The sequence below is a fragment of the Paramacrobiotus metropolitanus genome, unplaced genomic scaffold (assembly GCF_019649055.1).
Source record: "Paramacrobiotus metropolitanus isolate TYO unplaced genomic scaffold, Prichtersi_v1.0 Parri_scaffold0000003, whole genome shotgun sequence".
NCBI classification, from domain to species: domain Eukaryota; kingdom Metazoa; phylum Tardigrada; class Eutardigrada; order Parachela; family Macrobiotidae; genus Paramacrobiotus; species Paramacrobiotus metropolitanus.
The window spans coordinates 3,117,682-3,132,879 of NW_026570223.1; the positions used below are offsets into that span (position 1 = coordinate 3,117,682).

Below are 15,198 nucleotides of genomic sequence, written 5' to 3' on the forward strand. Positions count from 1 at the left end.
TGAACCCTTTCAACTGAAAACTTCTCAGTAGTACTACTCGAAACGCACTTTAAAAGAGTTCTGTAAGATACAGAGCCGGGAGTTCTGTAAAAGTGAATCTACTAATGGCAGAGCGCTTAATCTTACAGAGCGTATACAGAGCAACGAGACCCCCACTCAAAATTTGGTATGTGGTCGAAACTTTCAGCGTACAGCGAGTTTCGTACTCACATCACAAATTGATTATTCACAAATAGATGGTCGATACAGGCGTTGTTTATTTTATTTTAGCTAGTGTAACGTTTTATTGCGGATTCAGAGATGTCAAAACTGGAACAATCAGCGCTAGTAGTGAACTCAAAACATAACGTATCACTCATAGAGGACTTTTAATATTAGGCGGACTTTTACTAAGTAAATGGCCGTTATTCATGATGGACATATTTACTGTATTTACACTTAATACTCCATGTCAGAAGTTAGCCAACAAATAGTAAATAGACAAAAAACAAACAATAAAAAAACACAATGAAACAATCATCCGCAACAGATACACCCCAATCACAACAAGAAAAATTCCTCTATACTGTCTTGCTCAGGAATCGTGCCCATTACGCATATCGCATTCCCACGCTGTATCTGTATAGACAAGCGCTGCCGAAAAAACTCTTTGGCGCGTTTTTGGCCAGTGGCAGAAATTAGGCAGCTTCCAACCTTGTCCACAAATTTCTTAGTGCCACCGCTCCACGGTCCGTGAATCTCGAACGCCGCCGCAACGAAATCGTAACGTGGCATCAGCCAGCTGTGCTTCGATAACTTTCCCCTTTCAGCTAACTCCGCAGCGGCTCCAGCGTTCACGGAGGTGCGATCAATGTAAGAGGCCGCGAGTGTGTCAACGCAGGTAACATCTACAGCCAGTGGTTTACCTCGTGCCCAAGGTACAAGAGTGATGACGTCCGGCCTTTTGTTATCTTTAACCGACAGGCCCTTGGGCTCCATTCTGGCTGGAAAGCCCGCTGTCTTAAGGCCCCGGGCGATCTCACCGCTAATACCGTCGTGCCTTGGCAGTCTTCCTGCTGAGCGCTTGCAGCGAAGTCCATGCCGGCCCAACTCATCGACTTGCATGCCGCACACACATGCGTGAGGAGTTACTATAGGCGCTCCTAACCGTAAAGCGACACTTATTCTGAAAGCCGTGTCATCCAGTAGGTTTCCGAGACAGGCAGCGGGAAGTGCGTGAATCCAAACACCGGATTCAGGTACCGATACAGCTTTGAGATGGGCGATCTGGTCCTGTGATCCACGCATTTTGGTTAATTCGGAGTAGGCAGCGAGTGTTGCGGGTTGTTAACTGCAGTTTATCGGACCTGACTACTTGCTACTTGCTACCAATTTCGTAGGCGTGGTCTCCCGTAGCCGTTTTGGTAGCAAGTAGTTCCACAAAATGAGTTTATGCTGGCTGACTACTGCTACGTAGCTGGCTATGTAGCACCGACTATGTAGCGCAAATGTCTGCATAAACAGACGATGCTATTGGTAGTCGTGACTAGATTGCTAGCTCGTAAGGACAATGGTTAAGCCTGTAGTAACCTCTTGAGGTTGCTAATGCATATACCAACTTCACAGATAATGCGGAGAAATTCGTTACAGTACACAATAACCATTAAAAAGTTTGAAACCAAGTTCGAATTAACAAACACGATCATGTAAGTAATAAAACTTTTTAAATTTTAACTTCAATTCTTTTTACCTTTTAAATTAAATTTGAAAGTTAAACTGTATTTTTTTTAAAATTCAAGCTCAATTGGAACTTATTTTTTTTAAAATTTCAAAAAAATTTTCAAAGATTTCAATTTAGATTTTAAAGATAAAATCTTGAAACAAATCAAATAAATAAAAAATGTTTCATGTGTACAATAAATTAAAAAGTTAAAAGCGGATTAAAATAATTTCCAGAAAACAGCAATATTACGAGTACGCCTAATATCGGCTTGCCATAATGTATTTAATGTAGGCTTGCCATATACCTAATGTCGGCTTGCCATAAGCCTAATATCGGCTTGCCATAGTCAAGTAACCCGCCACCAAAAGAGGTTGTCCGCTGCCGCAGCGGTGGGCGGGCGCTGCTGTTGCTACCTGCCGTTACTGTGGGCGGATGCCTTCTGCGGTCACACCGGGCGGGTGCCGTCTAGTCGTAGCAAGCCGCTGTGAACTGGCTACTTTCTTGCTATCAGCTAGAAGTGTAGCAAGCTGGCGACGAGTTTATGCGAACAGACTAGCATTTGTGCATCGGGGGAGGGGATAGCACGTAGCCACAAAGTCGTAGCAACCGCTATAAACTCCCTCATAGACTTGTATGTTAAAAGGAACTATCATCCGAAGACTGTGGTTGCCTAGAGCGCGGAACGCGTTGGGCCAGGCGTAAGTGATTTAAAGAAAGTTAGACAAAGACAATTATAAATCAGGTAAAAACCAGAAATCCACTAAAAAGATGTTCGGATTCAAGGGCAGCAAGGGAAAATTATTTTGTTATTGTATACACTTGGTGAGATCGACCTGCACTTCTGGTGAGAAATGCGAGTTCTGTATCGTAACGGAGCCAGGAGAGTTCCTTTTAGATACAGAACACTTTAACCTCGAGCGTCCAATCAGCGGTGAGGGGTGGGGTCAAAACGTTACAGAACTTCCGGCTCTGTATCCTACAGAACTCACTTAAAGTGCGTGGCGAGTGGGCCTAGTAGCTGGTACATTATGGCTTGCTTTAGAGATGGCAACGGCCGGCTAAACGGCTGACCTTTCGGCTGACGGCCGGCTGAAGCCCTTAGCCGGCTAACTCAACGCGGCTGGAAGTCTCAGCCGGCTAGAGCGGCTGACCAAATTTCCAGCCGGCTTAGCCGGCTGGCGGCCGGCTAAGCCGTTTATATTCTCGCTTTAAAACAAATTCGCAAAATTTTGAAAATAACGTTGCAAAGTGCAGTTAAATCACCTAAAACTACAAATTGTTCCGTTTATGTTGTGAAAACACGGTTTTCGAACACATTTGAAGCAAAATAACAGCGATTATTCGGGAATTCCGAGTCTGAACGAGTTAAAATTCCATAATTTTGAACAATTAATGGCGTCATTGCTACTGAAATGGCATCATGACGACCAAGTTAAACAATAAGTAGGTTGCGTTTTGCACGGCCGGACGATTAACGGCAAAATTAACGACAGTTTTGGCGTTGTTAATTTAAGGCCCCGGTGATTCGCATAAGAGGTTGCGTTATGCACTAAACAATTAACAGCGATAGATATTAGCGTGGCGAACTGTTGTGTTTTGACAGTCATTTTTTAATTTTTTGTATCGATACCGAAACGATTTCATGTTGCACCGTGAAAGTAACAGAATAAAGATTTTTTGTGGTAGAAAAACATAAGGTTAACACGTGTATGAACGTTTTCACGCAAACACTATTCTAAAGCAGTGTTATCCACTTATTCCATTCTTGAATGCAGGACTTCGTTTCTCAGAGGCCTCAGTACAGTCTCCGTACACTGCTACTCCAATAGTAAACTACTCGAATTACTGTATTTTATTATATGGAATAATTTTTACAATTGTGAAAGTTAAAGTAAAAAGTAAGCCATATAAGTGAAAAGTTTAAAGAGACCATTGGCAGCACTAACATTCGAGCAGTACTGTTGTGATTTTCGAAAAATTCGAGTCGAGTGGGCAACTCAGGATTGAATGCCCAGGCAGAAATTCACTGGGTACACTGTCTCGCCTGCGCAGTCTTCGTGCTCAATGGTCTATATGGGCCCAGTCGTTCATTACTAAATTTCAACGTCGTTATTAACGAAACGATACCCCTTCGTTTCGTTAATAACGACGGGTACTGCCGTTTAAACGTTCGTTAATTGTACTCCGTCGTTAATTCTATCGTCAATCGTACCCCTTCGTTGATACCGCAACCTGCTTAATATCACTAGCGAAAGCGACAGAAATTAGGCGCAAGCCGAAGAAAACGTGACGCAAAGTGACTCAGGGGCGCCATCTTTACCGCCAAAAATTGCACAACGATGCCGCCTTCAAGCCGCTTCAGCCGAGTCGGCCGCCGGCTAAGCCGCGGCTGGCTGAAGTCTCAGCCGGCGTAAGCAGCCGGCCTGACGTCGGCTACGGCTTGCAAAAACCGTCAGCCGGCTGGCCAATAGCCGGCTAAGCCGCGGCTTAGCCGGCCTCGGCTAAGCCGTTGCCATCTCTAGCTTGCTTTTTCACAATATAGACTAGTAGCAGCCGCACTGGGTAGCTTCGTATTTTTATTCGTCTGTCAGTATCGTACTTGTGGTTTGAATCACTGTAACTGCAGTAATAAAAATATATAAATTATTAAATTTATTATAAAGTAGTAAAAAATATAAAATAGTAAGTACATAGGTCAAGACACAAGCCGTGCATCCTGCATATACACTACGAGTACGGAGTACAGACGACCCCTTAAAAAAAGTACAGACGACCATGACGGGCGCACCATAACATTCTGGGATCCTTCGCGGCGCACAGTAGCCAACTCTGAATCTGTGGAATGGTGGAGCCGATGGTTAATTCATGTCTTGACTAAGTTCACTTCAAAATCATAATTTATTCCACTTTCTTTGGACCGTGCGAGCGTTTCCAACTTAATTCGTGAGAATTATCGTGAATTCAAATTGGTATGCATGGCCTAACATGGAGAAGAGAAGTTGTGAATGTTTGATTTCATTGACTGAGTTTGTGATCATTATTATTTTTCTGCATCTGCAGGCGGATGTGAAAGTGTAAAGCCCTGAAAGCGGATTGGATTTTGAAGGAGTTGTCGAGAACGTCGACAGCAGAATGCGTCGTACCACTTGTCAAGAAATCGACAATCTTGCTGAAAGAAAATCCGATGTTCTCCGGATGTTTTCCAAATGGGCTGTGCGCGAGCCACTCAGCGCGAAAACTCCCGATGGAGATAAAAGCAAGCTAGATTCCGAGTCTGATTTAGAGGGTTCGTGAGAGGGTTTGCGGTTCCTCGCGCAAATAACTAGCCTTATAGCGTACAATCGGTTGTTAACTGCAGCTTGCTGTCCGGTCATTCCTCCTCTGGAACATTTCCTCGATATGCCCACAGAGTCAATGAGGACTAGCTTGCTGTCAAAGTTCTTTTTGGTGGGTCCGAAAGTTGTAAACCTGGTTAGAGTTTAATTTTTCAGTTTTATAACTTTTATGGTAAGTACTTCTGTGTTTTTTGTGTCTGATACAAAAGGTTCAGGTAAATTGAAACCGTAAAAGTGACTCTAGTTTTTTATGCCTACTAGTTCGGGAGCTATGTACTTATAAGTTATAACTGCTTGTTACTGTTGCATTTTTTTTTGAAAACTCTACATGGCTGGCCTTGTTCGATTTTTTGGATATGTAATATCTGAGAAGACTTATCACACTTCCATGAAGTTGGCTCTTATTGGCTTTGGAAATTTACTTATGGGTGTTTTTAAGTGTTGAAAAATTATAGAATGGACCCTTGTGAGATCGTGATGCAGAATCGCAGATTGTCAAGAGTCACATGAATTTTAATCGCTGTAGACTTGTAGTGGTTACTGATTTGTGCGATGGTTTCGTAGGATATTCGGAAAGGCGACATAGTGTACGGATCTGTATCGACCAAGCTCGTCTCTGGTTTATCCCTGAAACTTCTGGCATGTGAATGGTCCCAAATGGCGCGCCCTGTTGCCGATCTGGGAATTAAGGGAGGTTAACCAGTCGGAATGGTCATGGGAACAGCAAAATACTGTCTTGTATCCTTATTGTCTCAACAGGCATTTTGTCCCTCTGTCTGTATCCCTGCCTTGAATCCCCGCCAGGATCCCGTGGATACGTATGAAGCTAGAGATTACGTTCGCGCCGTTATCACTGACATAAATCCCGAGCACGAGAAAATTGTGGTGTCTGTATTGCCAGCTGATTTACCGAAATCTGAAAAAATGTGTTCACTCGGCCGTGTTTCTTTTGACGAGCTACCCAGATATTACAGGTAACAATGTGACAGCTTTCGATATACATATTTGTAGCAGTATCCTTTTGCTTCCAGCAACTGATAACGCTATTTTTCCCGGTAACTTAAAATCTTAAAATTTTTTAATTTGTATTGCGTTTTTTTTGTGGAATACTGCGTTTCCATTTTACTATTTCATCGATGCAGATCCACTTGAGCGGCTAACCCATTAAAATATTGTCTGGATTGGTACCTGACATTTGTAGTTGTGTCAAAAAAAGGTATATCGTACCGAACATTTTCTGGTCTTGCAGACATTTGTTAGATAAACCACCATCGAGAAGAGACGATGTTGCTTCCTACATTCGCAACCAACGAGAATTCGAAAACCCAGCCTTTCTTGAACTGATGCGGGGCCACCTGAATATCTCGGAGAGCGAATCAAGCAGTCGATGGTATTCCCTCGTCCCGGGTTACTGCGGCAAACATGTTCCCATTGAAGAAAAAGGAGAGCAGTTGACAAAAGTTCAGTCGCAGCGCTGGTCGATGAAAAGGTAAGCAAAATAATACAGTCGAACATTTGTTTTTTGTTTTTACTTGTACCTCTGTTAATTTTTACAGCGTCGAGGAAGGTATTAAGTTTATGAAGGATGGTGATTTACCAAGATCTGCCGAGGCCTTAAGTAAAGCTGTGGACATGGATAAAAGCAATGTCGAAGCACTTGTGGCGAGAGGCGCATTGTAAGTGTGATCACTGCGATGATTTTTATTTTTCGGTCTACGAATTGATAAGTTTCCTAACTTTTAGGGTGTTTATTTGCAGACCAAAAAATTGTAGGGCCTAAACATGAGGGAAATAGTACTTGGAGTATCCTTATTTTATTTGATTTATTTTTTAGACACACAAAAAAGGAGGATTATCACAGAGCCATCAAAGATTTCGAAGAAGCACTTCGTTTAAAGCCATCACATCGGAATGCAAAGAAATACCTAGCCGACACATTTTTTGCTCTTGGAAAGAAGTACGACATTTCACTAAATTTCAGGGATGTCGATTTTGACCGTAGTGGATTTTTCATTCACTGATTATGATGCCGAGGAAATGTCTTTGAGGTTCGAGAAAGATGAACCGAAGCGAGCAGTTAAATGCTACCGAGACGCTTTACGATGGGATCCCAGATTCGAAGAAGCACTGGAAGCGAAAGATGCTTTAATGCAGCGCGATCAGGTATGCATCCTTACTGTTTGCCGACTGCGAACGGCTCAGCTGTTCTCTTTTTACCGGAAAACCAAAGAAACCCACAGTCAAAGAAATTCCGTCTTACAATACCAGTTCGACCGCCGAAAAGCTTCGGAAACTGTTACACAGTGAATCCACCGAATCAACAAGGTCTGTAGCGGACGAGCTTGGGTTATAAAATGCATGGCTTATCATCCACAGTAGATAGCCAAATGTACTTACCAGAATTCCTTGCGAAATGAACATGTAACCTCTGAGTTAATTTGTTCCACATAATTATCAAAGAAATTACGCAATGGGACTGGAAATTATCTTGACACATTTAACAGTGATAATATGATGACTTGAAAAACTGTTATCCGACAATTCCGCCTACATTTTATACTAAATTTTCATGTTTTTTCATTGGGATAAATGGATGATAAGTCATGCATCGGTGTTAAATGCCCTTTCAGAGCACTGTCACGCTGCTGGCCACATCGATTATTGCAGTACACGAGGCAAACGGAAGCGGTCACGTAGCAGTTCTTCCGTATCCGACCGGTCGCCGCGTGAAGGAAGTACCCGAGACCGATCGCGAGTATCCAATGGAGGAAGTCACAGCAGTTCCCGTGCGCGACCGGAAAGCCGTCAAGAGGGCTCGGAACGATCGCACAGTGGCGGCCGGGATCGAGAGCGGGTGTTCCTTGAACGGACAACGTCCACCAGTAGTAGAGAGCTTCCGGCCACCAAAGTGGATGTTTTGGATTTAGCGGCGCAGCTGGAGAAGTTTCGCGCGGAAAAGAAAGCCAAAGCTCTCGCCACCAATAAAGATATCCAGAAACGGACATTTTTGTGATAATGTTGTGCGATCATTGTTTTTACCGCCTTTTATCGTAATTTGTAATTCTTGTTACTGACTTCAAAGAGCAGCAAATGTTTAATTACAGCATGAAAATAGTTTAAGTATGTAAAAAACAGATCACACCAAATCTGGTAGCGAACGTTCAACACATGGAAAGACATTCCAGAGCAGAAAGTTTGCACGCCATGCGCTCAAGCAGCGGGATAGACGTTTTGGTTAATTTGCAAAAGCCACCGGCAATTGCAGACCCACAGCAGGCCCAACAGAACTTATCCATGAGATCAACCAATTTCTGCAAAATACCACATGTGACTAATAATATTACCATAAACTATGAAAAGCCGGCAGAAAGTTCAAAGCTGGCAAGTTGTCTAGGCATACTTCGAAAACGTTTTCATGTTTCCGATCAACTCCGCAGTCCGACACGGATGCAGCGCGAAGAAAGGCCGGTGAAGCACTGGGTGCTCGATTTGGGACAGTGTTTCCCAAAGGTAGGAATCCGATTCTGCAGGCACTAGATGTGCAGGTATGGACTTATGCAGGAGCGAAAGTGGTATTAATGAACCATCTGCAAACAAAAGAAGAATCCAATGTTAATTTAATTTCCATGATCCCACGCAGCCGCACAGTGGAATACCGATTTCTCAAAGACACGAAGATAATTTCGAAACGAGTAATTTTTAAGCTAAACGTATAAGTATTAGCTTTTTGACACCATAATGGATATCCAATTTTATCCGCCGCAAGCCCCTCACTTGTTTTGGTTACGAGGAACAACAGCTGAGGAACAGAAAAGGCTTCGTTGAAAATGACATGGTATGTAAATGTGGCCAATTCTCCGCCGGCAGTTGCTTCTTCGCACTGCAAAATGCCAGTACTAGTTTTCACGATACTCCTCAGTCCTCACATTAGCATCAGAAATCATCGACTACAGTCTACACATACATTTATGTATTTGTCTTCTTCAAGCTCGCTAAAACATATGCTCAGCTCGATGAGCAAAGGACGAAGTGCAGAGTGTTACTGCTAACTGCAAAAGTACAACTGTGCAAGCTTGAACTTACTTACCACTTCTGACGCGCCAGAGTCTTCAGACAATCGTAAAACTTGACGCAATCCAAGGCAAAGGTGCTGCCTAGCATTCTTGAATAGCCATGAAGTTCCGCATTAGATTTAGGGATGTTTGTTAGCAGTTTTTTACAGTCTCAGTTTTTTACTACTTGCAAGTCAGCAAATAGGATGAAGTGGGAACTTATCATCGTGACTTACTGTGGTATTCAATGCATGCCAGCCCGCGCCCAATGAATCGGAAACGCTTAACAAGGCCTCGGCGGCCCTCTCGTATTCTTCCGCCGACACCATTTTACACCCACTGACACATATGCGACAGAGCTATGTGTATAAATCATAAAGGCTTGTGAACGTCAAAAAATTTGGAGTCTTCGGGTTCGGAACTTGGAAATTTTTTAGTGAACGGAACGTCGGAAGTGCAGCCTAGGAAAAAGGCTTCCATAAGCAACCAAAATTACGCAAAATGTCGACTCGGTAAGGTTGGCCAATAACTTTGGGATTAATCGACCCGCCCCTCCAGAGGGCAGCTACGCAGTGTGGTGCGAAATGATAGCTAGCCGCTGCTAGCGCGTAGAAGCATCGGCATTAGAACTGCTGATAAACAGAACCTTTCAGTTTCGTTTAGAATTTAGAAGTACGGTATTAGTAAAAATTTGACTAAATAAACTTAAATACAAAGTAATTTAGTACGTAATGACAAATTTTACAGTTTGTTTAGCATTGCCTGAAGGATTTTGTTAGAACCCAAGTCTTGACGTAGAGATTCCTTTTGTATAATAATACGCGTACAGAGTACTACTCGTACGATTTCTGCTGTCTGGTTGGGGACTATTTCTACACTCGCTACCATGTCGGACGAAGAATTTGATGGTGATGATGAGATCGGAGATCTTGCGGCGAAACGTCAGAAGTTCATTCATTTCGGTAGTCTCGACCAGCAGAGCCTGCCACAGGAATCAGATTCCCGACAAACAGCCTCCGGTACGCCTGCAACCGACGGTAAGAAAAAAACTGTCATACTGAAGAGTGCAGCGTACTGAAGGAATTTATGATTTATGTAAGCAAGCGGCCTCGTATACGCTTAAACTTCTTACATCGATGATGGCAAACTCTTTTTACAGAGTACTTTGATTTGGAACAAGTGCCAGACACTGCCCGAGATGAGGCGCTGGCAGAGTTTGAAAGGCGAAAGCGCGCTCGCCAAATCAATGTCCCGACGGACGACATCGAGATCCAGATTCAGCTGCGTGCCATTGGCGAGCCCATTTGTCTGTTCGGAGAGGACAAACAGGACAGGAGAGAGCGATTGCGGAAACTCTTATCGGTCATTGGGGACATTCAGCAGTTTCAGAAGCAGAAAGAAGAGGACAGAAAAAGAAAAGAACTCGACGTAAGCACTAAAAACATCGTTATTTGCCTGTTTGCGACAGTTTGTCATTAACAATTTACGGTTGGTTGTGGTTTACTGTAGTAAACAGTTGTTTTTCTGTGTTACAGACGACTACCTGGTACCATGAAGGCCCCGAAAGCCTACGTTTAGCTCGTTTATTCTTGGCACAGTATTCACTTCCGCGCTCGAAGTTGCGCCTGGAAAAACAACGAGATCTGGCCAAAATTCCCGCGTCACAACGGATGGCGGTAACCCAGGATGCGCATAAAAGGCTGCGGGAGTTCACAAATTATTGCAGTCAGATTGGTGATAATCGTCCCCTGTCGTACTGTTCCTTCAGCCCAAACTCACAGTTGTTGGCTACATCTTCCTGGAGCGGATTGTCTAAAATTTGGACTATTCCGGAGTGTAAACCTGTGAGAATATGATTTTTACGGTGTTTTGTTTACATCTAGCATCGCTATATTATTACTTCATCAAATGTAGAAATACGTCTGTGCAAATTTAGGCAGCGTTCGCTTGAACCGTGACGGGTGCGGAATTTCTAGATTTATTGTGATATTTGTACTTCTGATTTTAATCACATTATTTCTTATTTCTTTAGAAATTTTCGGTGTTTTTGTTCTTTTAATCCCGGTAGATTAGACGGTTTATGCATCTTTAGGTGAGGACGCTTCGGGGACACGCGATACAAGTCGGATGCATTGTTTTTCATCCTCAATCTACAATCGGTCAGGATGAAAAAGCTCTGAATCTGGCTTCGTGCGCCGCGGATGGTACCGTTAAACTGTGGAATCTTACGGATGATACTCCTATTGGGAGTTTAGACGGCCACCAGCCGCAGAGAGTATCGAGGGTGCAGTTTCATCCTAGTGGAAAATTTCTGGGCACTTGCTGCTTTGATCAGTCATGGCGGCTGTTTGATATGGAAAGCAGTAAGGAATTGTTGCACCAGGAGGGTCACTCGAAGGAAGTGTACTGCATTGCTTTCCATCCGGACGGATCACTGGCTTTGACCGGGTACAACTACAGTAACAGCTTTTAGTTTTCTATTGCATTGCAGTGACGATTGCATATAGTGTTCGTAATGGGTGGCCGGAAAATCGCTTGATTGTTGTAACAATCATAAAAGTTAAACAGATCGTTTTTTGTATTAAATATGACAGTGTTTCTCGAAGTTTGAATTTTAAAATTTTGCACCGAGCTAGTTGTAAGGCTTACAGTTAGGTACAGTACACACACGTATACTGCCGTCTGCAGGAATATTTATTGCATTCTCTCATTACTTCACATGAGTAATTAAGCAGTAATTATTCGACATAGATTAATTTATAAGCTTGACTCTACGAATCTTGTCTAATCTAGGAAGTAAGAACAGCTGCGTCAGCATTTGTCAGTCTGAATAAAATTCGTTTATTTGTAGAGGATTGGATTCGTATGGACGAGTATGGGACATCCGCACCGGACGTTGTATTATGTTTTTGGAAGGACACTTGAAAAGTATCCTGTCTGTGGATTTTGCTTCTAACGGTTACCATATGGCCACCGCCTCTGAGGACAATTCCTGCAAAATCTGGGATCTTCGTCAGCGAGCGATTATCTATTCCATTCCGGCACATACGCAACTGGTGTCTTCGGTCCAGTTTGAACCGAACAACAGTATGCACTTAATTACGGCGTCTTATGACCGAACTGTCAAATTATGGGCGCATCCCGGATGGACGCTATTGAAAACTTTATCGGGACACGAAAACAAAGTGATGCATACCACAATGTCGCCGGATCTAAAATATATCGCCAGTGCGTCCTATGATCGAACATTTAAGTTATGGGCTCCGGAATAAAATAATCCGTGATTTTATTCGACGTAATATGCAAATCGAAGGTAATTTCTAAAAAATATCACATCCAGAAATTTGGACAGAAGAACTGGAAAAGGACTATTAAATATGATATCATTCCTGCGCATTATCCGTGAACTGGATGAGATCGATAATTAATTCCGTCTTGGGTTCCGCTGAAATTTCATTGCGCTCAGTCTTTCCGTCCCAATCCAGAAGTATCTTTCCCGACAGTCGACGATCGCCTGCGGTCTGTAGCATCATTTCTTATGGCTTTGTTGGAACTTCTTTGACGCATAACATTGTTGAAAACGGTCAATCCAACGGCCAGTACGTTTCCACAAATAATTGGTCCCAACATATTACAGTAAGGATATCACTGTATTCGAAGTTGATGCAATAGTTTAAAAGTTTCGAAAGTGTGAAATTGATTGACTGAATTTGCTCGTTTGATGTTTCTTGGTTTTATACCGATGGAAATGACGGGATGTAATCGGAAAAAAACACAAGGCGTGACTTATTTATTTTGATTTGCGCAGTTGCCAGTGGCATTGACTTGCCGGTTAGTTCGTCGGAAGAATCATCATCCGGAAATAAGTCAAAAATATCTGCCGAAACTCCGACCGCAGTTCATTTTAAGACGTCAATTGTTTACGACAAAAAATTCCGAAGAGCGTTAAAGCAATACATTGCGCCTGCGGCAATATGTGTCACGATTCCATAAATAATCATCGCTTGCGGTTTGCCGGGTAGTACTGTAGTTCCGTAGTCATTAATGTGTTTTAACATCAATGAATCTGGATATGGTGCTTGATGAATGACTAATAAACAAGTATTATACAATCTAAAACATCAAATGAACACAACGCGCTCGGACGATTGCGTTTTAAGTTTCAACCATTCATAGGTGCATTTGCAACAGTGCTTTGTTTTCGAGCAAATCCGCTTGGCACACCCTGCCACACCGCTCATTTTACTGTTTTTGCTCTCATAAAATTAAGTCCACGCAGTATTTGAAATCTTGTTCGAATTTTTGAGTTATACGGGCTAGATTTCATATAAATCAGCATGTCCGACCATGCAGGATTTATATTATGTTGATGTACTTTCGAAGTACAGTATGTACTGTACCTCGCAATCACTGCATAATTTTACACCAAAACGAACAGTGACAGCCGGAGAGGCATGGGAGAGCTGAACTTCTTATTACATTACAGAAAGTTACAAAACACTAGGTTTTTAGAAAGTATTTCAAACAACGAACTTTCTAGATTGCTTTGTGTATGAAGTGGTTGCTGTGTGAATTGGGACCAATCATTTCAGGCGTGAAATTTATCCAGAGTTGTCTACACACTACGCGTACCAATAACCGTTACTCCACTCTAGGGTAGGAATACGGTATGCCTTTCAGTTTTTAATCAGTAGTCTTATGTTTTCCACCAATATTTTATATTGTATTTAAAAAAATTTAAAAAGTTACAATGCGCTGATTAGAGAAGTCACACGAGGAAGACCGCAGAAAGATTCCACATTCGGAAGTTTACGTTTCTTAATGCATTAAATTCCCATCCTGTCAAGCTCAAAGAAACCGAAAAGGCAAGAACCTTCTGCATCATAAATGCAGGACATTCAAAAAATTTCATGAAGACAGCGCATCTAGAACCTTGCTTGCCCTATCATAAACCGCCTGCCTTTTAACATGATCGGCGCCATAAGATTCTGTCGCTTCATGCTCATCCACAACAGCTTTGGCCTCTTCCGCTGTTTTATTCCGATTCCCGCCTTGCAGCGGAGCAATATACTCCAGAAAAATTGTGAAATCATCATCCGGCAACAGTTCAGAATTTTTCCAGTTTCTTAGTAGCCAAATCTGTCGGACTTTCTGAAATTTCCACGAGGACCGATCATTTTTCCAGCTCCGCAAATACTGTAGCGCAACATGCGCTTCAGCTGGAACAGCTGAGCTGTCGATGGCTTGCTTAGCTTTCAGCTTTTCTTCCTTAGTCTTTTTCGGTTTTTTTATCTTCTTCGTAGGCTCCGTAATATCGTGGCCAACTTCGAATGCATCAACATCTTCTTCGGCATCACTTGCGACAGCGGTCGTGGAATTTTTCAAAATACTTTTCGGTAATTTACTCGATTCTTCAACAGCATCGTCACTCGAAGATTCCTTTTCTTCGTGATCTCTTGTTCGCTTCTTCTTAGATCGTTTCTGCGATAGATCGTCCGCTCTCAGTTGAGCTATGGCTGCCAGGTTAAATTCTTCGGTTTTATCGTGGAACTCGCTTCGAGGAGCCTTCTCACACTCATTGTTACCGTCAACATTCAACCGGTCTTCCACGGCGGCGTCTTCCTCTGCGGCAATAAACGTTTCAGGTTCAAAATGATTCCGCTTTTGTCGCTTGGATTTCTTCTCCTGTGTCTGAATTTCCATCACTCTTCATAGTCTTCCGCCAAGTAACAAGCGACAGGAAACACCGTATAAAACTAATAAAAGAAACTAAAAATCGGATCTCACACAGACACACGTCTGGTACAGTAATTTCGCTGAAAACACAGATGATAGATCCACTGCTTAATGAAAGGCTCTGTTAAAACGCCAAAAACGTTCTGTGCTTCATTTTTGACTCCAATAAAACAAAAAATGAAATCTGTCAGCTGTCTTCGAAACTTTTTATGAGTTTATCCAGACTCCGAACTTTAAAAATTAAAAAAATTAGCGCAACAGCACGTCGGTCCAGTGCGGCTTCATTCCGGATAGTGGGCTAATTTGCACTGTGCGCACACGCACGCTTTTGGGCTTATAGCAATGCACCGGAAGTGCCGTTTATTGGTTATTG

At 42.7% G+C, this 15,198-nt stretch overlaps 4 protein-coding genes across 5 annotated transcripts; 2 read left to right on the forward strand and 2 right to left on the reverse strand.

Annotated features, from left to right (window-relative positions):
- The first annotated feature begins 4,283 nt into the window (after positions 1-4,283).
- LOC129592080 (tetratricopeptide repeat protein 14-like) lies at positions 4,284-8,195 on the forward strand. 2 transcript variants are annotated; one of them, XM_055488029.1, is made up of 11 exons: positions 4,284-4,671; positions 4,763-4,988; positions 5,061-5,149; positions 5,602-5,725; positions 5,795-6,011; positions 6,287-6,526; positions 6,594-6,713; positions 6,872-6,994; positions 7,086-7,200; positions 7,268-7,362; positions 7,705-8,195. In XM_055488029.1, the coding sequence occupies exons 2-11, from the start codon at positions 4,835-4,837 to the stop codon at positions 8,048-8,050; spliced, it is 1,623 nt and encodes a 540-aa protein (XP_055344004.1). In that variant the 5' UTR covers positions 4,284-4,671; positions 4,763-4,834; the 3' UTR covers positions 8,051-8,195. The 2 variants fall into 2 exon arrangements, with proteins under 2 accessions (XP_055344004.1, XP_055344015.1); XM_055488040.1 differs by having other exon boundaries at positions 7,668-7,877.
- On the reverse strand, positions 7,787-9,574 carry LOC129592097 (ubiquitin-like-conjugating enzyme ATG10). Its single transcript, XM_055488066.1, has 5 exons — positions 9,326-9,574; positions 9,125-9,199; positions 8,812-8,917; positions 8,438-8,624; positions 7,787-8,348 (listed from the first exon to the last, which is right to left on the reverse strand). The coding sequence occupies exons 1-5, from the start codon at positions 9,416-9,418 to the stop codon at positions 8,273-8,275; spliced, it is 537 nt and encodes a 178-aa protein (XP_055344041.1). The 5' UTR covers positions 9,419-9,574; the 3' UTR covers positions 7,787-8,272.
- A 161-nt stretch (positions 9,575-9,735) lies between these two features.
- LOC129592088 (U4/U6 small nuclear ribonucleoprotein Prp4-like) lies at positions 9,736-13,115 on the forward strand. The gene is made up of 5 exons (XM_055488055.1): positions 9,736-10,126; positions 10,249-10,517; positions 10,625-10,933; positions 11,182-11,537; positions 11,941-13,115. Exons 1-5 carry the CDS (start codon positions 9,976-9,978, stop codon positions 12,359-12,361), a joined length of 1,506 nt encoding a protein of 501 aa, XP_055344030.1. The 5' UTR covers positions 9,736-9,975; the 3' UTR covers positions 12,362-13,115.
- Positions 13,116-13,760: 645 nt separating this feature from the next.
- On the reverse strand, positions 13,761-15,069 carry LOC129596337 (uncharacterized protein C7orf50 homolog). Its single transcript, XM_055493579.1, has one exon. The coding sequence runs from the start codon at positions 14,790-14,792 to the stop codon at positions 13,998-14,000; it is 795 nt and encodes a 264-aa protein (XP_055349554.1). The 5' UTR covers positions 14,793-15,069; the 3' UTR covers positions 13,761-13,997.
- Between the last annotated feature and the right edge of the window lie 129 nt (positions 15,070-15,198).

What these genes read in the sequence shown, in the direction of transcription:
- LOC129592080 (XM_055488029.1), top strand. Translation starts at nt 4,835, where the DNA reads ATGCGTCGTACCACTTGTCAAGAAATCGACAATCTTGCTGAAAGAAAA. An exon ending in GAGCTACCCAGATATTACAG is followed by an intron (nt 6,012 to 6,286) that starts GTAACAATGTGA and finishes CTGGTCTTGCAG; the next exon opens with ACATTTGTTAGATAAACCAC. An exon ending in CTTTAATGCAGCGCGATCAG is followed by an intron (nt 7,201 to 7,267) that starts GTATGCATCCTT and finishes GGAAAACCAAAG; the next exon opens with AAACCCACAGTCAAAGAAAT.
- LOC129592097 (XM_055488066.1), bottom strand. Translation starts at nt 9,418, where the DNA reads ATGGTGTCGGCGGAAGAATACGAGAGGGCCGCCGAGGCCTTGTTAAGC. An exon ending in GGCATGCATTGAATACCACA is followed by an intron (nt 9,200 to 9,325) that starts GTAAGTCACGAT and finishes TGGCTATTCAAG; the next exon opens with AATGCTAGGCAGCACCTTTG. An exon ending in GTTCCTCGTAACCAAAACAA is followed by an intron (nt 8,625 to 8,811) that starts GTGAGGGGCTTG and finishes TTTTGTTTGCAG; the next exon opens with ATGGTTCATTAATACCACTT.
- LOC129592088 (XM_055488055.1), top strand. Translation starts at nt 9,976, where the DNA reads ATGTCGGACGAAGAATTTGATGGTGATGATGAGATCGGAGATCTTGCG. An exon ending in CGGTACGCCTGCAACCGACG is followed by an intron (nt 10,127 to 10,248) that starts GTAAGAAAAAAA and finishes CTCTTTTTACAG; the next exon opens with AGTACTTTGATTTGGAACAA. An exon ending in GAAAAAGAAAAGAACTCGAC is followed by an intron (nt 10,518 to 10,624) that starts GTAAGCACTAAA and finishes TCTGTGTTACAG; the next exon opens with ACGACTACCTGGTACCATGA.
- LOC129596337 (XM_055493579.1), bottom strand. Translation starts at nt 14,792, where the DNA reads ATGGAAATTCAGACACAGGAGAAGAAATCCAAGCGACAAAAGCGGAAT.